We start from the raw sequence: 26,548 nt of genomic DNA on the forward strand, positions 1-26,548 counted from the left end.
GTTGATGGTGTTTCGTATTTTCTCAGTGAATTTCCACTCTTTATACAACTAACAGGCGAACATAGTAAGATTCTTAAGTTATGATTTGACTCATTAAACAACAGGTTCTAACTGGTTTAGAAATGTCAAATCAAAGGCCAACAGATTGTTTTTGTTCAATAGATTGTACGTAAGAAATCGTTTAGACCTTCTCCCAAGAAAATTTTAAAAAAACCCACTAAAAATATTAATAAATAAAAATGATAAAAAAGGTAAAAAGTAAAAAAACTAAAACTGAAGTCTTTAGCTTAATCTTGTTGTTTGCTTTAGTACTCCAGTGTAAGATTATATGGGGGCAGAGATTGATGAAATCTTAAACAAGCATCAACCACAGCAAAAAGGACAAATTTGTTCAAAAGATTTTTCGAATTAGTAAGTGATATATAGAGCAATATTTACAATATACAAATCAAAATGATCTCTTCGCACCAAACCAAGTTGGGGAATGGGGACCAGTCAATTAGGACCCCAGCAGCTCAAGTACATGACTGTCCTTAAAGACTCCTCTGATTGCTTGGCCTTGGGGTCTCTCATCAATTTGCTTGAAACCACTGCAGCAGAAGATAAAGAAGAAGAAGAGGAAAGCTTCTTTGATGATTCAGAAACTGATGATCTTATACTGTTCTTGGCATGTTGGTGTAATGATCTGAGCGTGTAGTTCCATCTACAGAACCCTTGATCTTTCATGGCCTCAACTGCTGCAACACTTGCTGCTACCATCCATGCTCTGCTTGTTGAACTCATTCTTAATTTTCTATATATTCTTCAGATGCCCTTCTCTCTTTTGCTCTTTGTGAACTCTTTTAAAAGATCTGCTTTTGCTTTGATGGAGTAAACGATACGCGGGGGTTTCATATTTATATACACTTGGTTAGTGGTTTAGTTGATTGAGCACACAGATGGAAAAAGATGAAATAAACAAAACCAGTGGGCTCTGTCTGGCTAGCGGCAATTATTTGGTAGAGCACAATTACTTTTATGTCCTTACAAAAGCACGAACTAAATGGGGACGAAATGGGGATTTAGGCACTTCGAGACAGAACAATTCTGGTAGCTGAGCTAGCGGTTTCACTTACTAAAATTCAAATTAGCCCGGAGTTTTGGAGTGAAAACCACCTGGGATTTTTGGAAGCCTGGGGAACGTAACTGTCGCTCTGCAGTGAAGTAAACAACTAGATAAAATTGCTTTAATTGTAGATTAGTTGATAAATCTCAAATTTAATATATTATTTTTTATAATTAAAAGTTCATTTAAAAATTGTTATGTTAATTTTTTATCTTTATAACTTTATTTAATTTGTGTAGGGAAATTTCTTGATATTAATTATGGGAAAGTTTATAATAATTATAGGAGTTTTTCTCTTTATGTTAATTTTTGTAAACTTCTCTATACTAATTTAATTATAAAAATTAAATAAAATTATAATTACAAGAAGTTAATTTTTTATAATTATAATTTCATTTAAAAATTATCATCTTATATTTTGAGATTTTTTTTGAATTTAGGCTATTTTTATAATTATAATTTTTTTTTATTTTTTAAAATTTAATAGAATAAAATAGTTTTTAATTCATTTAGTAATAAAATGATAATTTTTAATATCAAAATGATTGAAGGATATAAGTTTAGAAGTAAAGATAGTGTAAAAAATATGTCAAAATTTTATAATAGTTAAATGTATATATGACAAAATAAAAGTGATATAGAGATAATTTTACTTATTATAAAATTAATTTTTGAATTTGTTTCTCCGTGATTCATTCAACATGTTGTGTATGACCTTGTAAATTGGCGAAACTTCCATGCACTGTTATCAATGATAAAATTATTCAGTAGATTATTTTATATCATAATTGCCATCATATTAAAAATAATAATAATACATGGAACGATCATCAGGTGATTATACATTTGTAGTAATTTACAGTTCAGTCAAATTAGAAGGTGACCCATCAACTGGCTTCACTATGGTACTCACATTTGCAATGATTTGTGTGGCGTACTCTTGAGTAGATGCATTATTGCCCGACTTGATTGTGCTACAGAAGCCCATAGCATCAAACTGAATATCTGCATTAAGGATACATGACAAATAATTTTCCCCAAAAATATCAAAGGCTTCAAACTTTAACTTCATTAAATTTAAAATCTTTAAGGGCTTCAAAATCTCTCAAATTTCTGGTTTCAGATGTTTAGGCTTTAATTTTGATACTGTAAGGCTTCAATCTGGATTTGTATGCTTCAATCTTGATTTATGGTTCAATCTTAATTTTATATGCTTTAGTTACGCTTCAATTCTACGCATTGATATTTACTTGTAGCATTAGTAGTATAAAATAAACAACTATTCTTATCGTCTGAATATCCTAAATTAAAGGCAACTGTTACACATTACACATCACACGTCACACATCACACATCCCAAATGCCTTAATAAAACTATCTCATCCTACTCTTATTACTAAATATTCTAAATACATGAGAAAAAAAATAAATCCAACACTAATTAACCAAAATGAATTTTGGTTAATTAGTGCTGGATTTGTATGACGTCATTGCATGTGATCATTATTATTCCGCTACATAAATTTTTCTTCTTCCATCGAGGTACCCATAAACTCACCTTTTGTAACTAAAGCTTTGTCTTGAAATTCAGCAATATGATCCCCTTGAACTCTCTCTTTCCAATTTAAAAAATTCAATACACACACACTAAGAATCTAAACTTAGTATTGTCAATAAATAATAAATAATAAATCAAAAAAATAAACTTATTAGAACTTAGCAAATCTGTCAACATTTCACAGCAAGTAAGAACACACAAATAAACATTATCACCATTCTACTTGGAAAGCATAGGAAAGATTTACTATAAGAAAGCCTTCTACATAAATGATATATGATAAATAAATCAAATGGGACTGCTGAAATAACTGATCAAATCGTGAAATATATCTTGGTCGGTATAAAAAGAAAATTAGCTTTTTGATGTCCTACATTACAAGCTGTTTGGGGTGTAAAGTGTTATGACCAAGCATCTACGAAGCAAAGTCCGTTTGCTCATATTCAAGGAGCCGTCTACTGTTTGCTATGGTATAGCTATACATGGACCGTATGCAAATTTTTTAAGAGTCGTCTGGTACAACTATAAATATAATAACAAACACAAAGAATTAACATGGTTCAACTTTTAATTTACGTCCACAGGCAGAATAAATAAATTTTTTATTAAAATCACAATTATAATTCAATTATGCCTCTCTTCGCTACTTTTTCAGTGCCTCCCCCTCATACTAAGAGAGACATTTATTTTTATAGTCCTCTGCAAATAAAATCCCTTTCTCGCTCAAATTCACCTTAACTCTCCTTTATTTTTTTAGGTTTTTTAGGATTTAAATTATAAGATATTCCTTATCTTTTCATTGATCCTACCTGTGTCGAACTTTAACTAACTTGCTTCTGGACCAAATAATATTCTTCATTATTGACTTTTATTTGACCGGGTTTATTCAACTATAGCCCCTTTTATTTAAACTTAACCTTTTCTATGTGGTCCATGATTTAAATTTAGGTCAAGAACCTCCCATGCGTTAGGGTCTATGACTTATTTTACTATCCCCTATTATTAGAAACCATCATTTTGCTCCCTGTTCTTAGGGAGGAACATGGTTCCTACTCCCTAATAAACATAAGGGCATGGTTTCTACTCCTTAAAGAGCATGACTCTTGCTCTTCATTTTTACTCCTCATTCTTGGAAGCATACTCTCTCAATATGTTCTCTATTATGATTTTCTGTATTTTCTACGACACCTACCATAAAGAGCATGACTCTTTCTCTTCATTCTTGCTCCTAATTCTTGGGAGCATACTCTCTCAATATGCTCTCTATTATGATTTTTTATATTTTCTAAGACACCTACCATGGTCATGCATTATTATTTCCTGGTTTGCTCTGCTGCAAATATAGTTTAATTTATAATATCTTGATGGTTCTTCGTATTTTCTCTGTGCATTTCCACTCTTTATAGGACTAACAGATGAACATAGAAAGGTTCTTAAGCTTTGATTTGACTCGTTAAACAACTGGGTCTAGCTGATTTAGAAATGTAATCAATAGCCAATAGACTGTTTGTGTTCAATAGATCGTAAGTAAGAAATCCTTCAGACCTTCTCCCAAAAGGGAGAAAAAAAAAACCCATAAAAGTATTAATAAATAAAAATGATATAAAAAATTAAAAGGTAAAATAATTATAATTGAAGTCTTTAGCTTAATCTTGTTGTTTGCTTTAGTACCCCAGTGTAAGATTATACGGGGGCAGAGATTGATGAAATCTTAAACAAGCATCAATCACAGCAAAAAGGACAAAAAATTTTCAAAAGATTTTTCGAATTAGTATGTGATTTATAGAGCAATATTTGCTCTTCTAATGTTACAATATACAAATGAAACTGATCTCTTAGCACCAAACCACGTTGGGGAATGGGGACCAGTCAATTAGGACCCCAGCAGCTCAAGTACACGACTGTCCTTAAAGACTCCTCTGATTGCTTGGCCTTGGGGTCTCTCATCAATTTGCTTGAAACCACTGCAGCAGAAGATGAAGAAGAAGAAGAGGAAAGCTTCTTTGATGATTGAGAAACTGATGATCTTATACTGTTCTTGGCTTGTTGGTGTAATGATCTGAGTGTGTAGTTCCATCTACAGAACCCTTGATCTTTCATGGCCTCAACTGCTGCAACACTTGCTGCTACCATCCATGCTCTGCTTGTTGAACTCATTCTTAATTTTCTATATATTCTTCAGATGCCCTTCTCTCTTTTGCTCTTTGTAAGCTCTTGTTAAAGATCTGCTTTTGCTTTGATGGAGTAACCGATATGCCGGGGTTTCTTATTTATATAGACTTGGTTAATGGTTTGGTTGATTGAGCACACAGATGGAAAAAGATAAAATAAACAAAACCACTGGCTGGGGCTAACGGCAATTATTAGGTAGAAGAATACAATTACTTTTATGTCCTTACAAAAGCGCAATTAAGTGGGGACGAAATGGGGATTTAGGCACTTCGGGACAGAGCAATTCTGGTAGCTGAGCTAGCGGTTTCTCTTACTAAAATTCAAATTAGCCCGGAGTTTTGGAGTGAAAACCACCTGGAATTTTTGGAAGCCTGGGGAACGCAACTGTCGCTCTGCAGTGAAGTAAACAACTAGATAAAATTGCTTTAATTGTAGATTAGTTGATAAATCTCAAGTTTAATATATTATTTCATTTAAAAATTATTATGTTAATTTTTTTATCTTTATAATTTTATTTAATTTTTGTAAAAAGGTTTCTTGATATTAATTATGTGAAAGTTTACAATAATTATCGGGAGTTTTTCTCTTTATGTTAACTTTTGTAAACTTCTTTACACTTAACTTAATTATAAAAATTAAATAAAATTCTGATTATAAAAAATTATAATTACAAGAAGTTAATTTTTATAATTATAATTTCATTTAAGAATTATCATCTTATATTTTGAATTTTTTTAATTTAAAGTATTTTTATAATTATAATTTTTTATTTTTTAAAACTTTATAGAATAAAATAATTTTTTAAATCATTAATAAAATAATTATTTTTAATATTAAAGTGGTTGATTGATACAACTTTAAGAACAAATGTAGTGTAAAGAACATGTTAATTTTTTGTAATAGTTAAATATACGTACGGTAAAATAAAAGTGGCAGAGATATTTTTGCTTATTATAAAATTAATTTATTAATTTGTTTCTCCATATGACGTTATAAACTAGCGAAACTTCCAAACACTTTTTAGTTTTTATCAATGACAAAATTATTCAGTAGATTATTTTATATCACAATTGCCATCATATTAAAAAAATAATAATAATACATGGAACGATCATCGGGTCATGTTACATTTATAGTAATTTACAATTCATTTAAATTAGAAGGTGACCCATCAACTGGCTCCACTATGTTGCTCACATTTGCATTGATTTGTGTGGTGTACTCTTTGAGTATTGCCAGACTTGATTGTGCTGCTGAAGCCCATAGCATCAAACTGAATATCTGCATTAACGATACATGACAAATAGTTTTCCCCGAAATTATCAAGTGCTTCAAATTTTAACTTCGTTAAATTTAACATCTTTAAGGGTTTCGAAATCTCTCAAATTTCTGGTTTCAGATGTTTAGGCTTTAATTTTGATACTGTAAGGCTTTAATCTGGATTAGTATTCTTCAATCTTAATTTATGGTTTAATTTTAATTTTATATGCTTAAGTTACGCTTCAGTTCTACGCTTTGGTCTTTGCTTGCAGCATTAGTAGTATAAAACAAACAACTAGTCTTATCGTCTGAAGTGAGAGATCTAAATTAAAGGCAACTCTTACACATTACACATCCCCAATGCCTTAATAAAACTATCTCATCCTACTCTTATTTCTAAATATCCTAAATACATAAGAAAAAAAAAAAAAATCCAGTACTGATGAATTAAATAAGTATTGATAGACAAGTACAAAGTGCACCAATACCAGCATCTTATAGATGCCATCCAGAATTCCTATTCAATCTTTCTATTGCAACCAAAATTCATTTATTGACGTCATTGTGTGTGATCATTATTATTCCGCTAAATAAAATTTTCTTCTTCCATCGAGGTACCCATAAACTCGCTTTTTGTAACCAAAGCTTTCTCTAGAAATTCAGCAATATGATCCCCCTTAAACTGTCTCTTTCCAATTTAAAAAATTCAATAACTTAGTATTATCAATAAATAATAAATAATAAATCAGAAAATAAACTTATTAGAACTTAGCAAATCCCTCAACATTTTACAGCAAGCAAGAACACGCAAATAAACAGTATCACCAGAACACGCAAATAAACAGTATCACCATTCTACTTCCAAAGCATAGGAAAGATTTATCATAAGAAAGCTTTCTACATAATGGGACTGCTCAAGTAACTTATCAAATGGTAAATATATCTTGGTGGGTATAAAAAGGCAATTAGCTTTTAGATGTCCTACATTACAAGCAATATATTTAATTTAAATCTATAAATTCTAAATTCTCAAAGCAATTGTTAAACTATGCAAAATGTAATTCTTCCCCATAAAAGACTTAAAAACCGTAGGATAGTTACTTAAGAAAATATTTAACGGTCAAGGAAAAGAAAATGTCATCAAGCATTTACATTTCAAATCTATAACACAGCTTCAAAGTTTCTCCATCAATGACCATGCGATGACCTGTCATAGTCTAATTTACAAGAGCTCATATGTTGGCAGAGTATGTCATTACAATATATTTTAATACAACAGCCCACCTTAAAAAGAAAAAAAAATTCCAACAGGGCCTCATTTTTTTTTCATTTTAATCTAATTAAATGAATTATTATTACACATTAGTCGAATATAAAAAAGATATTGAATAAAGAAAGATAGAAAGAATCATAACATTATTTAGAGGCCAAAACTTACTTTAAACTTCCAACAACAAAGAACTGCAAGGAAAAAAGAAAAAAAAAATTGGATAGTGAACAGAAAAGTGTATCAAATGTGCCCGAAATAAAAGAGAAATTTTAATAAAACAAAAAAAAAATCTTGAGAAAACGATTTTTTTTTCCCTTTGCATTAATATTTCTGACCAAGGCCAGTGTATCAAGTATGCACAAAATTAAAACTTCTTACAAAGTGGGAGGACTGCAAGAAGTCAACTACAGCATCTAAATAAAAAATTAGAATAGCCAAGTAAAAAGCCATGCATTACCATCCTCTGATTTGTAGGTACCAGTTCTTGCTACAAATCGTATCCAAAAACTCTCATTGAAAGCAAATATGTTTTCAACAAGAAGCTGCTGAAGCTGTTCAAAAAAAAAAAAAAAGAAAAAAAGAAAAAAAGAAAAAAGAAAATAAGGAAAGCCAGTTTATGCAGAAACCTCAACAATAGATGATATTTTCTTTCAAGTGATAGCATCCACACTTACACATTTTCAGAAGGATGAATCAAGGACCCTAATGAGAATATGATGGAATCACACATAACAGTCATAAAATATTCCAAATCCCATAAATAGATACACCAAACGGATACTTATATTTTTAAAGCCCACAGAAATAGTAAATTAAAAAGTCCATGTAAACCAACACCTAGAAAAGAAGAAAAATGAAGAAAAATACCTCATTCATTTACTAAAAAAATACAATGAATTAACTTGAAAAGAAATTAATTACCCACATTTCTTTACATACTTCCGTTAACAAAAGATTCAAAGCAATACCCCTAAGAAAACCTATACCTAAAAGAAAGATACGAGATTTTATCTTTTTATTTTCTTAAGTTTTTTTCGGCTATCAAACGAAAGCTAGGGTTTTTTATTTTTATTTTTATTTAAACAACTAAATTACTTGGAGATAAAAGGATAACAATGAATTGAAGTTGTTGCTTTTATCGCATAAAGAGTTTGCGTTTCCTAAGACAACGTTATAGGAACTCAGTTAATCAAATATAATAAAATTAACTATAGTGGTTACCTTGGTTGGACTTTTTCCAAAAGATACTGTGATCTTTATAATTCCCTTAGAAACTATACTTCCTCTAGCAAATCCATGAAGTGGAGTAGCGTAAGGTTTCAATCGCAATCGTTCCAACTTTATTTGAACAAAGGTTGACATGAATAAAATATCAATCGAACTCTAATTATCAATGAGAATCTGATGGAAGCATTTGTTTATCACAAGGAGGGTGACGATTAAAGGATTACAATTAGGATGATGAACATCTTCGGAGAAGATTATTGGTATATTACGAACACTTGATCCTTGGGATTGATTAGTCAAATTAACCTCAAGACCTTCGGTTTATGTTTTGCTTGGGGTACGGGCTTAATTCTTCCTTAATTTCCCGAGTCTTCCGCAACTAGTCCTTCTCAAATGTAATTGACATCAAATATGTTTTGATCACCGTACCCTTGCTTCTTTCCCTTTCTTTTCCTCAAAGATTATGGTTAATCACTCTTCACTCCATCATTAGCATTTCTTACATACTCTTGTAGTTGTCCTTGTCAAATCAAGCTCTCTATTGTTCCTTAAGCTTAAAACACTCATACCCTTGCTTCTTTCCCTTTCTTTTCCTCAAAGATTATGGTTAATCACTCTTCACTCCATCATTAGCATTTCTTACATACTCTTGTAGTTGTCCTTGTCAAATCAAGCTCTCTATTGTTCCTTAAGCTTAAAACACTCGTAGCTGTTATGTTTATAATCTTTATGGAAATGACAATACTTATTTAGATTGTTTCGGGGTGGATTTGTTCTCATAGGACGTAGGGTTCTAAACAAGGTTGGACTTCTCACCTATATAAGAATTTGCTCCCAGGGAGTATTAAGCATTGTAAAGTTGGTGAATCGAGAGGCTGAACAAGGATGAGTGTCTTAAACTTCAGAGTGTTCCCTAGGACAAAATTGATCTCTCCTTGAAAATTGATCCGATCTACCAGTCTTCCTTCTCACCGACATCTTTTTTTTTCTTTCCTTTACTTGGTTCTCATTTATCTTAATTTTTATTTTGAAATCTTTCTTCAATATTGGCATATTTCTCAACTCTTACAAGCATTTCAAAGTAAAAGGTAAGTGATTTTTTTTAAACTGACCAACATAATTTTCCTATCCTAAGTCTTTCCACAATATCAGAAAGTGCTATGTTACTATGATAACCACTTACTTGGGTGATCTCATTTTTTTACCTTCTGATGTAATCTCTCAAGAACTCCCCCTCTCGTTGTTCAACGTCAAGAGTTAGGTCATTGATTTTCCTCATTGTCGAGCATTTTAGAAGTGGGGGGTAAATTCTCTACTCAAATCTCGAAAGGTTGACGGAGTGTGACCTTAACCTTCGAAACCATATTCGTGTTGCTCTTACCAAGGTAAGAGGAAAGGCTCGACGAAGAATTGCTTGTGATGCTCCTTGTAATTTTATAAGGATGTAATACAGTTCTAGATTTCAATAGGGTCCATCTATCTATCATGGGGCTCCATCTGGGTAAATTGAACCTAGATGGATAGTATGTTATCATTATATCAAGAGTAAAGGTGGCTCGAGTTTCACTATTGTATCATCTAGTGATCCAATTTCTCGAACCATTTGCTCAAGTCTCTGCATTCTCTATTGTAATCATCCATCAATTTTCTTCCCTTACTTTAATTATTCTTTAGCCATACTCCCTTAGATCTTCAATGGTTTGAGGAATATCTGAGATAACCTTTATTCAATTCTTCTTAAGATCTCGTTCTAGAGGAGCTAGAATTAATCACATTACCTCTACTTGAGTTCCTTTTTTCTTAGCTTGAGCTTGGAATTGGTTGAACATTCTATTGGTGTTATGAGCCAACTGATCTACTTATTATTGAAATAAAACAACACGAGGTTGTGCTTCGTGTCTGGTGTGCCGATGTGGATTTAGTTAAGGATTTAGAGGAGGATGGGTTATCATCATGTCATCATCCTCCAAATCTCGTTGTCATCTCTTTCGTCGAAAATGAACTTCCTTATCCATAACTGCAACATTCATCCATGTGGTAGGACTTACAGACGAAGCCAATCTGTTGGAGTAAATTTTATCCTAACTTATTATATGGTAATTCCAACCAAGGATGACTCCCTTAGGACTGAGCTTCCTTTTTTTTTTCTTTTTATCTTAATTGGCTTTTGAATTTTCTCATAGGAGTCCACTTTCCTAGATAATAAGGATGCTTTTGTCAAGGAAAAAATTAGAGAACCGTCTTGCGGGTGTAAGCCCTTTGATGATAAAGTCAATTATTGATTTTTTAGAAACATGAACTTAGAGAGAGAAAGTTAGAATTTCTCTTCTTGAGTCGATTTTTCTTACATTTCAATGAGAATAGAGGGCATATTTATCAGCCTAATTGATTTGACTTAGGCCCTAATTACTTAAATGACAAGTGTTATTGTTCTTGTGACACTTTTTTCTTTTGCCTGTGCTAATTGATGTCTAGACATAAAGGTTAGAACCTTGGAAAGTTTGTCCTAGGTGTTTTGTCCTAGAATCTTGAGATTATAAGAACTTTGGAATCTTTGGGGTTTGTGATAGGATTTTGGGATCCTAAGAGTCTTCGAACTCTGAAACCTAGAAGGTTAATTCTAGGTGGTTTGTACGAGGATCCTATGAGTCTTGGAACCTTGAAATTTATGATGTTTATCCTAAATGGTTTGTTCAAGGATAAGGTCCTAGAAACCTTTGAACTTTTTGGGCCTTAAATCTCCTAGGTAGTTTATCAATCTCTTCATAGGCCTTATAGGGACCATATAAGTTAATTTCTAGTTACCTCCTAGTGAATTGACAATCTTCAAATTGCCCCCCTTACTATTGAAAACCCAAAACTCGTTATCTATCCGTTAATTTAAATGGCGTAAAGGGTAAGATGGTAGTTATACAAATCCATAACGACCGTTAAGCACAGGGGCACGTGACGCATATGCAGGAAACATTAAATCAGTTAGTTTTTTTTAACCTAACCCCGTGTTACTGTGCGGTGTAAATGATAAAAAAATTAAAAATTAAAAATAAAAAATTAAAAGGAAACAAAAAGGAAAAAAATTAATGGTGTGATATAAAAAAACAAAATCTTTGATTTTGCACCAAAGTAAAGCGAAGGGTTTGTGCATACAGTCGTAAGTTGCAAGACTTTACTCAGGCAAAAAAACATAGCAGCACTGAACAAATTGTACGGACGACATTTGAAGGAGTAAGATGAACTTAAGCAATACCAATGGAGAATTTGAGTCTGAACAGCCTCGTCCGACAACTGAGGTGAAAAAAAAGGAACTTTTTTTTATCATTTTACTGTTATTTTTTGTTTTGGACTGTATGTCGATACTTATGTCATTTCTGGGTGTTATAATGATAGGTTAATGACATTGCATGAGGGCGTTAATCATTGATTTTGAAGCATAATTGGAAACCCTGAGTTTTTATAAATTTGGGGATTTTTGTTTGTAGTAAAAAACATAGGAATTTTTTCCTTGTTCCTATACTCAGAAAATTGAAAACCAAGATTTCTGTTATTTTTGTTGGTTTTGATGAGCATTGTAGGTTATTGGTAACATTGTCCTTACTGTTGACTAATCTTTCCACAATTGTAAAGAATGATTTGTGTAATGAAGTTGTATATGACTTGCAGTTGTATATGTGTGAATTGTGGATTTTAAAGCTTATCTGTGTATTGTGATATATAGGAAAAAGAATTCAAGATGTCAGCTTGTGTTAACTTTGTAGGTGTAAGGTGGGATCTTGACCTTGTAGATCTTGATTATCTAAGTAGAGCAATAGTGATCAATGGGGCAATGAGACAAGCTTTTAGGAGAACCAGCTGGCCCAGTGAGAGGTTTGTGCTTCAGGTTACGTTGCTTTGAAATGGAAAAAAAAGGAGCAATAGAGAATGATAATGAAATATATCAGCTATGAGAGTTGTTTAACGAGAAATACACAGATATTAACTTCTACATGGAGGTACTATCGTTGAATGTGATGTATGTGGGTCAAAAGAGATTATTCGATGATGATATTCAGACTATTGCCGTAGAAGCACCACAATCTGCTGAAGCACCACCTCGTAAAACCAATAGTAAAAATATTAAAAGTGTTCCAAGGAAAAGAAGAAGAGGCAAAAGACCTACCCCTGGCCCTGGATTCGATCGTGTTAGTCCATCAACCCCCACTCTTGAACCTGTCAATCCAGAGGCAACATCTGCTCCTGAGTCAATACATCAATCTGAACCAGCACTTGAGTCAATGCATCAATCTGAACCAATACATGAGTTAATGTATTTTTCTGAACCAACACCTAAATCAATGCATTAATTTGAAACAACACATGAACATGAAGATGAATAACATATGGCAGGTGACAATGTATTAACAGCAGAACATGTTCTTTAGAAGATTAAGAGACTAATGAAATCGAATCTACAACAAGATTAGTCGACAACAAAGTTTAGCAGTGAATTTAATGAGACACAGTCAGATTATGACCAAACTCCATTGCATACTCCAACAATTAACCTAAAAATTGACCAAACACCAGTATATGCAACTACTCATACATCTGAACTAGAAAAAGATAATGATGTGATCGATGATTTGTATAATGGTCTGTTGGAGGATGAAAACGATGATGATGGCCTTGGGTTGGGTGCGAACAGTAAAAATCCATCATTGTCTAAATTTTTTGAAGACAATGATTCACAAAAGGGGTGAATCTGTCTCAGAGCCTGCCACAATACCAGCACCTTCTGCTACATCAATATCTTTCCAACCAATGGCTGAACCTATGCAATTAACACCACCAGAATAAACATTACTAACTCCTAATTAGGGACTTATATTAAATCCTGAATTTCCATCTCAATTTGACTAAACTGAACCATCTGAGACAACTATAAAGGAGTCAAATACGGTAAAGAGGAGAAGTGGTAAAGTGCAGCCATCTCATTTGCATGCCAACAAAAGAAAAACTGCTTCTGTCTAGATAAGGGCTTCTTAAAAGATTATACAGCGAAGGCAGAAGAAACAACATGCTCTTACTAAGCCTTCGAAGAGAAGTGGAAAGAAAAGAAAATTAAATTCTGTAGACAGTGAGTTTGTTCAGACCAAGCCTAAGCTAATAAAGACAAGGCGAACTAAAAGTTCATCAGGCTCTTCAACACAAACAACAACGGATGATGTGCCTCATTCTCATGTTGAAGACGAGTTTCATTATGGTTTGATTCAGAAAATGATGACAATAATGAAGAAGTAAGACACGACAACAATGGTAAATTTGATGATGATGATGGCAGTGATAACGATGATGGCTTGTTAGAGGGTTATGAAAGTGATAATGCTGATTTTGGTCCAATGCAATCATCAGATGATGAGCATCCATTCCGTGCAATGTCTCGCGTATTGGGGGGTTAAATGTTTGAGGACGGTACAGATCCAGTAAAGTTTAGGATTGGAATGGTTCTTAGAAATATGAAGTTTTCTACATGGGCTCTTTAAGATTTTTGTATTCAAGAAGGTTTTCGAGGTAGAAGAGTGAAATTAGAGAGAATAAGGATATTATGTCGTTGTTATGCATCCAGGTGTCCTTTCAAGGTATATACTTCATTGTAGAGACACAGTGAATGCTTCTAAATCAAAAGTTTTCATAATATCTATACATGTAAGGGGATTGTGAAAAATCCAGAGGCAATAGCGGGTTGGATTGTGAGGAAGTACCATAAAAAAATCACTGCCAATCCTTCAATTTCTGTAGAAAATATGGTCATTGACATCAAATAAATTTATGGAGTTGAGGTCAGTCTACAGAAGGTTTATAGGGCGAAAAAAAAAATTCTTGAGTCAGCAGGTAGTTGAGATTATGTTCGGAGCTTTAAGAACCTTTGGGACTATGCTCACATTATAAAACAACATACGCCAAGTGCACTAACAATGCTTAAAGTTACAAAATCAGGCACCCCTGCAGAGAAGTGTAGGTTCCAGAGGTTTGTTATTAGTTTCCCAGACTTAGAGATGGTTTCAAGGCGGGTTGCAGACCATTTATTGGTCTTGATAGCTGTCATTTAATGGGACCATTTGAGGGTGTCCTGTTATCAGCAGTTAAGCTTGATGTAAACTAAGGGGTATTTCCATTGGCAGTATATATATATGAATATGAGAACATTGATAGTTAGACATCGTTTCTGGGGCATTTGAAGGAGTACTTGGCTAATTCAAGGGAGTTAACCTTCATGATGGATAAACAAAATGATTTATTGAATGCCTTAAACTTAGAGTTCTATGGATCACACAATAGTTACGTTCAATCTTTAAAAAGTAAATTATTGTCACTTTTATTAATGTATATATATTATCATACACTTGAAACGTTTTCTGCACATTTACAGCTCTATATGATGATCTAATAAACTGTGGTCAAAGTGATAAAGGGGTAGCTTGATTTACAGTTTTGTCACTTCTCAGGGGTTGGGCATGATTAACATTTTGAGTTATTTTTTCCTTAACAGGTACTGTCCGAGACATGTGTGAGACATGTATTTTCCAACCTAACGCAAAGGTTTCTTAATGTACAGCTGCGAGACGAGTACTGGAAGGTTGTCATGTCTGTAAATAAGGATGATTTTACGGATGAAATGAACAATATAACGAAGGTTGATGCAGATGCTTTCGATTGGCTAAGGAAAATCAACCCAAAATAGTGGTCAGTTCATGGTTTTGATAAATCAGTTAAATGTGATCATATAACAAACATGACTGAGAGTTGGAATGCATGGCTTGGAGATATGAGTAAGGCACCAATAATCACCCTGATGGAGCATATAATGAAGAAGATGATGCAAGCAATCATAGAAAGAAAGTTGGAATCTCAGGGATGGCGCACTGAAGTTCTTTCTTGCATAAATAAGAAGATGAACAAATTACTGAAGGATGTGAAGGTTCTGTCATGTTATTATACCAGCAAGTCATATATGGCCAATAATAAGAAGTCGTTTGTGGTTAATTTAAAGGAGCATACGTGTGATTATGGGCTGTGGCAAATTAATGGTCTACCATGCAATCATGCGATGCCTTGTATTGCTCATTTAAGGGCTACTTATGAGACATATATTGTTGCTTGCTTCACAAAAGAGACTTATCTAAGATGTTATTCAGGTATCATTCATCTTTTACTAGGCAAGTCTAAGTGGCCACACATAGAGGCCGATGAAATTTTGCCTCTGAATATATCAAGACCACCTGGTAGGCCCAGGACTTGTAGAAGAAGGGAGGCTGGTGAAGCGCTATCCCACATGAGAAAATTTACAGTTTCATGCACATAATGCAGAGGCATTGGCCACAATACAAGATGCTGTCCTCATAATCCAGCTAATGCAAGCAAGAAGACCAAAACAATGATGGTAAAGCTTGTAATGATGTTTATTATCAATTATGACCCGCTTTTCATTATCAGCTAATAACATTTTATAACATTCTTAACTATTTATACGCGTCGAAAAACTTTAGCGGTAACTTTAAGCTCTGGTGCATCAAATCTAGGAATGAATGCTTTTGCCTTAAGGCCAGGGACAAATACACCTACACAACCAAGTGATTCTGCTACCCTATCAAGTAGAACACCCACACCGACACCATCAACAACACCAACACAACCATCTATTGCTGTAAGGAGTGCTCACGCTGCATCAAGTTTGTTTAACATTTATATTCAAAGGTATGACATATGTTAAATATCCAGAACATCAAGTTACTGATTTTTTTTTTTGTTTATCAATGTAAGGTAGTTTTTAATATATTTTAGCGTAGGTGTAAGGTCAATGTGACATGAGTAACTTTGTTTAAAATTTGTGCAGCAACTATTATAGCTTCAGTTTTGAGTTATTCACTGCTCTTATTTAATTTTAGTTCAAGTTTGTTAGCCTTCCTTTTATTTAAGAGTCAGTTATGGTACCTACCTGATGAATAATTTTAGGGCCACGTTTGGTTTTTTTATCATGTTAGTTGACATACTTTACATGCATTTCTAGTATAAATTGAAGCTCTACTGTCAGTTGAAACTTATTTTATTTTCAGCACTTACAATTTGTTACATACATGTGTTATAAGTTTCTCATATATATATATATATATATATATATATATATTCATGAATGTGTTGTATTTTCTGATCAAAATATAAATGCTAGTGAGGGGTTTAGCTAACAGACAACCTGTTGGACAAAGATTAGAAACTGCATTCGGAACACCACCTGCAAAAGGAATTCAAATTACATAAGAAATAGATAGTACAAGAGGCACTTCACGATCATCCCCTTCTACAACAAAGACAAAGGGAAATCTGAAGGGCAAATAAGTCATTCACATTTGCTGTAAGTTGTTCAATATGCTGTTGGGTTCAAATGCCTTGCAATGATGTATTAAATTTCCTGAATTGTGTTTAATTGTTTGTAAAGTATTGTTGCTACAGGTAAAGGCATACGGCAGCATCATTCCTTCAGTAATTACATATTCACCACCAACAAATGATACTGGTCATTTTGTGTAACTTTTTATGATAGTGTCTTATGGTAGTAAATTAATATGACAGTTGGAAGCAGGAAATTTAACCTCAAGTTTTGGGTGTGTTGCAATTAATATTTTGGACAAAGGTAGGACAAGGAGCAGTAGAAATGTGCAGGCATTCACCTGATTTTTTATGAAATATTCATTGCAACATACATATATATAGAAATAACAACTCATGTACTATCAGTGTAATGAACTACAACTTTTGATAATGAAATACATCATTTTGATTATCTTATGTGCAACAGCTCATGTACAACAACTCATGTACTATCAATGTAATAAAGTACAACTCTTGATAATGAAATACATCATTTTCATTATTTATGTTCGTGCTCTACTTATTTAACACTAGTCATCCTATTTATTTATTTAATATTTATTTTCTGCCAAAATGATAAATGTACATGATACACAGTAACTGCATTATGATGATGGTATACAACAAGCTCTTCATTTTCTTTGATTTTGCAATAAGCATGGTGGTCATTATTGTCAGCTTCTTATTTTCGTGATGCAAAGTTTGGTTCTCTTCTTCATCTTGCAACTTACCCAACCCTCTTACAATTACCTTGTACTCAAAGCTAGATGGTTCCCACCATCTAAAGTAATCTCAACCCGGCCTCTCACACTTATAATAAAGCCTCTTAGGATTTGCAGCAGATTTTGAAATTTTGATTGTGGCTCATTCACCACAGTCAGTACACGATTTGTTTCTAAACTTGATGACCTTATCATTCACTTGCAACTTCTCTTCCTCCTCTTTATCAAAAATGTTACCGGAGCTTCCCTTAGAGGATGGCATTCTGACTGCTTTGTTAAAACTTTTGCAACAATAACTGAATTTTGATGCTTTAGGGCTCGTGGGTTGTGTGCAGGGGTCTCTGTAAATTTATGAAGCAATGTTGTGCACAATTAATTTGAATTTTGAACTAGTTGGAAACGTGTATAATTTTATGCCATTTATCATAATTTGCATACGATTGCATAGCTTGTAATTTCCCTTACTAATATGTCTAATTCAGGGAAACTAATTACTTTTTCAGGCCCTTTAAGTTATTTCAATATTTTAATTTTTTAATCATTTATTCACTATTTACATATTAATATTTTAATTGTTAACTTTTTACATTTTTGATGACTTAACATATATCAATTATTTTTGTTGACCTTACAAAGTCGTTACAAGAATATTCCGTTAGAGTAAGGATACTTTCGTACTTTCATGAGTCAACGATGGTCAATGGTTAAAGATAACGTGTTTTGGGGGGTAAATTGATATTTTCAATAGTAAGCGGGGTAATTTGAAGATTGTCAATTCATTAAGGGGTAACTAGAAATTAACCCGGACCATATTTATTTAGATCATATGTCATGAGATGAGTATATTACTCAGCAATCTGTGCGGTATTTAGACAATTTCTAGCATTAAAATTGCTGAATAAGTCTATTGAACTTCTCAAGCTAGGTAAGTGAGGATGCTTGCAAGAAAGATAGAGATTAGAGAGAACAATATGGCCAAAGTAAGTTTTATTACTAGAAAAAAAGAATACAAGAGAGCTTTATAAGGATGCCTGAGTTGCTAGGTGTTGAGCAAAATGGCAAGGCCCATGCCCTATTTATGGAATGGCTTACTTAGGTCTAGAGTCTTCCATACAATTTATACAACTTACCTAAATATAGATTCTAGAATATATAAGTGTAGATTTGCCTAGACATTTACAATTGCTACTGTGTTGTTGAGAATTTTATACAACTTGGCTGGCCTATTCTATTTTTGGTCCAATACTTATTTTGATAAATAAATAACAGGAGCCTAATTGTTCTTGGCATGTCCCGTGACCAAATTTACGAAATATCTTATTGAATAAGGATATTATCATTTTCCCACCAAAGGTATTCTGACACATCATGTCAGTACCACGGTTTGGTAAAACCATAAATTTACCACAAAATATTTAAACTATTAGCATTTTCCCACCATTCCGTTAAAACTCAGTTTATATGTAACAAAAAATTTATAAAAGGTCAATTTTACCCCTGGAGCGTAAAATTATTTATTTAATTTTTTGTGTAAAATTATTATCATCATATCAAAGATTAAATTGCTTCTTTTGCACATTCTTTTTTTTTCCCTTTCATAAATTGATTTTTAGTAGTAGAATAAATTGTCTTTAGCTCGTCAATTTAATAAATAAATTTGCCCTTTAAAAATTAAATAAATTAAATCAATTTATGAGGTACCTAGCACCACACAGTCAATTTTATAAAATTCATAAAGGGTAATTTTTGCCCTTTAAGAAGGAAGAACAACAAATGATGACTTAATTACAAAATTCATAAAAGGTTAATTACATCGTCTTTTCTGCTCCAGGGGTAAAATTGACCTTTTATAAATTTTCTGTTACATATTAACTGAGTTTTAATAGAATGGTGGGAAAATGCTAACAGTTTAAATGTTTGGTGGTAAATTGATAGTTTTACTAAACCGTGGTACTGACATGATGTGTCAGAATACATTTAGTGGGAAAATGATAATATCCCTATTGAATAATTGTGATCATTAAGGATGAAGGACAACATTTCTCCATGAGATTCCTGAAAATGCAACTTTTGTGCAGTAAAATTAAAATAGATGGCGGAAGCTCTAGAAACCTCGGATCAACTTTATTCAAAAACGAAAATCAAGAAGAAATATTGAAGTTTGTTTACTTCACTTGTAGTTTCAGAAACAACTCCGTGAGGTAGAAGAAAATGGCTGAAAAGAGTAAGGTACGAATACTGTCTAGGATATAGACCACTACTAAACATTGTGTCTATCACAATGTATAATAAGCCATTAACACTCAAAACCATATGGCTTATTATTATTTGGTCAAGTTCAGTAAACTTGTTCTTGCAACAACTTGTTCATGTCAATGATATGAAACTCACCATCCATTTTAGTATCACATACCATAAGGAGTCATAACACATACTAGTGTTTATAGAAATTTATAACGTTCAATCATAAATCCACCACTAGGAACTATTTTAGAAGTATAGTACAAAGTATACACGTTTCATATTTTCGAAAAACTCGAGAATGTGTTCCTTAACTATTTTACTTCTTGAACTATATTTACTAAATTAATTTATGAGTATTGATAACTTTGTCATTTTATAAATATCAAAATGCTATTCAAATACAATAATTCCCGAAAAGCAAACACCATTTGATTGGCCTTTAGGGCATTTTACTAACAACTTGCACTAAAGCCAATCGCTATGGTATCTCATACCCATCTTCTCAAAATGACGATCTAACTGCTGTTGAGTCAGTGCTTTAGTCAGAGGATCCGCAATGTTATTGGCGGAAGCTACTTTTTGCATGGTTACATCACCATTTCTAATGATTTCTCTGATAATGTGATATCTTCTTTCAATGTGTTTGGACTTCTGGTGAGACCTTGTTTCCTTAGCTTGCGCTGTAGCCCCATTATTGTCACAATATAATGAGATTGGCAACGTAATGGTTCCAAGTTTTTGAATAAACTTCCTTATCCAAACAATTTCTTTTGCTGCATCTGATGCAGTTATATATTTCGCTTCAGTGGTGGAATCTGCAGTAGTTGCTTGCTTAGAACTTTTCCAACTCACTACTCCACCATTGATAGTGAATAAAAATCTTGATGTAGAATTTTTGTCATCTACATCTGACTGAAAATCTGAATTTGTGAAGCCTTCTATTTTTAGATCACCTTCTCCATATGTTAAGAACAAATCTTTAGTCATTCTTTAGTACTTAAAGATATTCTTAACTGCGGTCCAATGTTCCTCACTCAAATTACTTTGGTATCTGCTAGTGATACTCACTACATGAACTATATCTGGTTTAGTACATAGTATAACATACATAAGACTTCCTATTGCAGAAGCATATGGAATCTTATTCATTCGCTCTCTCTCATCATAAGTTTTAGGACTCATGCTCTTAGAGAGATGAATTCCATGTTTGAAGGGTATAAAATCTCTTTTGGAATCCCACATATTAAATTTCTTTAATATATTTTCTATGTACTTATCTTGATATAGACCTATCAATCTTATGGATCTATCTCTATAAATCTTGATTCCCAAGATATACATTGCATCTGCTAGGTCTTTCATGGAGACGTTTTGAGAAAGCCAAATTTTGACAGAAGACATTTATCCAATGTCATTTCCCATAAGCAATATGTCATCTACATATAGCATAAGGAAAATTATTGCACTCCCACTGACCTTTTTATAAACACATGGTTCATCCTCATTCTTGATGAAACCAAACGATTTGATTGCATCATCGAATCAGATGTTCTAGCTCCTAGAGGCTTGTTTTAGCCTATAAATGGAATTTGTTAGCTTGCATACTTTATGAGGATCTGTCTTAAATTCAAAACCACGAGGTTGTATCATATAGATATCTTCCTCAATGTACTCATTAAGAAATGCAGTTTTGACATCTATTTACCAAATCTCATAATCATAATATGTTGTTACAGCCAATAAGATTCTGATAGACTTCAGCAAGGCTATTGGTGAAAAGGTTTCCTCATAGTCTATACATTTATTTGACGATAACCTTTAGCTACCAACCTTACTTTATAGGTCTCTACCTTTCCATCTAAGCCTATATTCCTATTGAAGATCCACTTGCATCCGATAAGTATAATATCTTCGGGTGGATCCACTAAAGTCCATACTTGGTTGGTTCTCATAGAGTCCATCTCTAAATCCATGGCTTTAAGCCATTTCTTAGAGTCTATATCTGATATTGCCTCTTCGTAACTAGTAGGATCATCTCTATGATCTGTATCCCCCAATAAAAATATATTGTTCATCTGATGAAGTAAACTATATCTTTCTGGTGGGTGAATTACCCTACTAGATCTACGTAGTTGCTGTGTTCCTTGTGTTTGTACTTCAACAAGCTCTTCATTGGATTTATCTTCATTAGAATTCTCAATAAATTCTAATTTTCTTCCTTGTCCACCTTCTTGAATAAATTATTTTTCAAGAAATATTGCATTTCTACTAGGTATTGGCCATATTGGATGTAGAAGTAGTAACCCAAAGTTTCCTTTGGGTATCCAATAAACCTCCCACTATCCTCTTTAGCTTCAAGCTTCTCACTTTTGAGTCTCTTAATAAAAGCAGGACATCCCCAAATCCTAAGATGATTTAGGCTTGGTTGTTTACCATGCTATATCTCATATGGTATTTTAGGTACAGACTTGGAAGGTACTCTGTTTAGTACATATTTTGCAGTAAGGAGAGCATATCCCCAAAGAAAAATTGGTAAGTCAATATAACTCACCATTGATCGCACCATATCTAACAGTGTGTGATTTCTTATTTCAGATACTCTATTAAGCTCTGGTGTACTTGGAGGTGTCTATTGTGAAACAATACCATTTTCTTTAAGGTAAGACTAGAATTCTCCACTGAGATATTCACCACATCGATCTGATCGTAGGTTTTTAATAACCTTTCCCATCTATTTCTCTACTTAATTTCGATATTCTTTGAACTTTTCAAAGGCTTTAGATTTATGCTTCATTAAGTACACTGAACTATACCTTGAGTGATTGTCGATAAAAGTTATGAAGTAGTAATATCCATCCCTTGCCATTTTATTAAATGACCTACATACATCAGTATGTATGAATTCAAGTAAATCAGTGGCCCTTGTACTTCATCCAACGGAGGGTGCCCTGGTCATTTTTCCTTAAAGACAGGATTTATAAGTTGGATAAAGTTCTAAACCAAATGGATCTATTAGTCCATCTTTAGCCAATTTTGTGACTCTATCTTCTCCAATGTGACTTAGCCTTAAATGCCACTTACATTTGGGGCTTATTTCTTCTCTTTCACGTTTATGTGTTATGGTATTTACATTCACAACATGCTCATTATTTTCTTTCATGTTTAGTACATAAAGATCATTATCTAAAGTACCATGTGCAACATATTTATTCTCATGATAAATTTTACAAATTTTATTTTTGAAATAAAATTCATAGTTGTCTTTGTATAAACACGAAATTGAAATTATGTTCCTTACAATAAAAGGAACAAGTAAACAATCATTCAAACTTATTACATGCCTAGATGACATTTTAAAGAAAAATGTCCCTATAGCTGAGGCAACAATCATTGCTCTATTTCCCACTCTAAGAGACACCTCTCCTTGTTTAAGTCTTCTACTTCTTTTCAGATCCTACATTGACATACAAATATGTGTGGTTGCAGCAGAATCTAAAATCCAAGAAGTAGAATGAATAATTGCAATATTAGTTTCAATAATGAGCAAACCTTCAGAAGGATTCTCTTTAAGCTTGACTTTCAACTTGCTGAGGTAAGCTGGTAGTGTCGTTAGGGTGCACCAAATTTAAAACCTTACTACTAGTATAAATATTTAGTACAAAGCGAGTAAGGATCGATCCCACAGAGACTATGCTAGCTGTATTTATTATCAACTCTAAAACATGGCTTAAAATAAAATAATAGTAGAAATAATTAAAATTAATTAATCTAATTAAAGAAAATGCCAATTATAAATAAAAGGGGGGGGGGGTTTGAATCTTTAACTAGATTGCAAGAAATAAAGAAATAAAACTATGAAAACAAAAATGTAATAAAAACTCTAATTAAAGGATAAAGAAATAACAATGAGAAAAACTTTGGTTAAAGGATCATTCGCCACCACCAAACATGCACATAATATATCAATTCTATCATCAATCTATATTGAAACTATCAACCGTAGACAACAATAAGCTCTGTTAGTCTCAATCTTTCCTTAGTGTATCGTTAGGCAAAACAAGCTCTTCACCTAATCTCTAACCATTAAATAATTTAAAACAAGCTCTTTAAATTTAAGATAATGGAAGCATTAAGCAGAGAAAGATATTAGGTTGATCTAGGCAATAAACACACAAGTTCGGATTATTTAACTTAGGTTATGTTCTCCAATTGAAATCACTGATTCCAACCTGCTACTAATAATTAAAATATCAAGACAATTACGGATCAAGAATTTTAATCTAGCAATAGAATTTATTCAAGTCCTATCTAATTGGCCACTCAAACAAGACAAGAATAAAATCATAAACATTAATTATAGAAGAACACAAACAATCTCAATTAAATAAATTGAATGATAGAAATTAAATTTAATTGGATAGCATGTTTAGAGTTTTGAATTCACCCTCAACCAAATAGAAAATCTAGCCTATCATAAATAAATTGGGAATAAAAGAGTTAATAAAACCAGATATAGAGATTAATTCAAATGGTTTCCTCCTCTATTTTTTTCTTCTCCCTTACGGCTGCAAATTCTTTTGTATGTGGCTGCTGAAAAAAATCCCCCCGTGTTGCTTCCGCTTGGCCCTTATATAAGGCTTCAAGTGTGGCTTTTAAATCCTTGCATGCAAAGAATTAAATCTAAGCCAAAACCGCCACTTTCATAATGTGCTTGCCATTTAAATTGTCATGCAAAATATTTGCTTTTGTTTTTTGTCTTCATTCACAAACTCTTTTGATTGGCCTTGCTTAAAGCCAAAAGGCTTTATTCTTTTCTTCCTCTCACGTGCTAGATGGCAATCTCCTTTTTCCAATTTTAGCTCCATGTGATGGCTTAGCTTGTAATTGGCTTGGCTTCCTTTTTGACTTCCATTTTCCAATTTTAGCTCCATGTGCAAAGTTAATTTTGCTTGGCCCGTACAAGCTCTAATTGGAAAAAATATTCTTTATTTCTCCAATTCTTGATCTCTTGTGCACTTTTGTCTCCCAATCTTCAATTGTTTTCCTATTATAATTCTATCAATCAGATTTCTTTCCTGAATGCTCTGATTTAATTTCTCTTTAATCCCAGAAAATACCTAAAATAACAAAATAAAAAAAAACTAAGATAAAATTAACACAATAAAAATATAATTTACTAAATTAAAAATTAACTAAAATAACTACAATATTTAAGACCAAAATAAGAAAAAGATAGAGAAATTAATAGCAAAATATATGAAAAATATGCACTTATCATAAGCCTTGCAGTTCCTTTTTCAATGCCCATCCTTACCGCAATGGAAACATTTTCCCTTGTCATTAAGCTTATTAGCTTTCCCCTTCTTAATCCCACCTTTAGCCTTGGGTTGAAACTTTTTCTTTTTACCTTTTTTAGCTGAGGGCCCTTCTATAGCCATGACATCTTTTGGCTTCTTTATGCAAGTTTCAGTAGTCTTAAGCATCTTTAGTAGTTCAGCAAGACTGCACTCCATTTTATTCATGTTAAAATTCATGATAAATTGAGAGAATGAGTCTGGCAAGGACTGTAGGATAAGGTCAATAGCTAATTCCCCATCCATTGAAAAATTAAGAGCTTTTTGTTGCTCTATGTAGTCAATCATTTTGAGTACATACTCATTGACCGACCCTTCAGTCATTCTCATTCTAAACAGTTTCTTAGATATCTCATATCTAATTGTCCTGCTTTGTTTGTTGTGCAAATTTTAATGTACTCGCAAGCGCACGAATCTGTTGTAGTATAGATTAATGGTGACGAGTGTCGATCTCACGAGGAGGTGGATTTTAATTGTGTAGAATTAATTTTGTGAATGGGTGATTGGATTTGTGGTGGAAATGATTGGAATATGCTAAAACTTAAATTAAAATGGAGAGAATAAATTCTAAAATTGGTATTGAAATGGTGAGAATAAATTGAAGAGAATTCTATTGAAATGACGTACTTGAGTATCTGGATCCGTATCAACATGCATCATGGGCTAAATAATCCGTATTAATGCCAATTAAATCATGAGGGGGGAATCCACACCTCATGAACCACGCTCTAATCAATATGGTGCTAAGGGCTTATCGTGCCAAATAATAATAACCTTATACTAGAGAGCCGGTGTAACCAAGGCGGTATCTAGACAAGACTATTATTATTTGTCGACGAGAAGTCAAAACATCCACAAAAATTAGAGGGGAAGAGAAAATAAATTTACCAAATTAAGCCCATGACACATGTTGAGACTTCACCTTCAACCCAAGCTTGAAAGAAAATTAGCCACTCATAATTGAACTAGGGGCAAAATGGGAATTTATTAAAATACGAAGAAAATACAAGATGGAGAGGGAATTACAGAAAATGGATCCCAAAAATGGATTCAGAGATATCAAATTAGGGGGGAGAGGCCCCCTTTTTATAGATACATGGAGTAAATCATGGCCATCGGATTAAAAACAGTTTGGACGCTCAGGATTGCGCCACGTCATCAGTCAACAGTCCACGGTTTGACCACGCGGATGAACAGTAACACGGTTTGACCCGACTTTGAATAGTAACGCGG

General features: G+C 33.0%; 2 protein-coding genes across 2 annotated transcripts; both read right to left on the reverse strand.

Moving 5' to 3' along the window:
* Positions 1-386: 386 nt before the first annotated feature.
* On the reverse strand, positions 387-898 carry LOC102611346 (uncharacterized). Its single transcript, XM_006469768.4, has one exon. It carries the CDS (start codon positions 781-783, stop codon positions 496-498), a length of 288 nt encoding a protein of 95 aa, XP_006469831.1. The 5' UTR covers positions 784-898; the 3' UTR covers positions 387-495.
* A 3,513-nt stretch (positions 899-4,411) lies between these two features.
* On the reverse strand, positions 4,412-4,917 carry LOC102610744 (hypothetical protein). Its single transcript, XM_006469766.4, has one exon. It carries the CDS (start codon positions 4,818-4,820, stop codon positions 4,533-4,535), a length of 288 nt encoding a protein of 95 aa, XP_006469829.1. The 5' UTR covers positions 4,821-4,917; the 3' UTR covers positions 4,412-4,532.
* Between the last annotated feature and the right edge of the window lie 21,631 nt (positions 4,918-26,548).

Source organism: Citrus sinensis, chromosome 2 (assembly GCF_022201045.2).
Source record: "Citrus sinensis cultivar Valencia sweet orange chromosome 2, DVS_A1.0, whole genome shotgun sequence".
NCBI classification, from domain to species: Eukaryota; Viridiplantae; Streptophyta; class Magnoliopsida; order Sapindales; family Rutaceae; genus Citrus; species Citrus sinensis.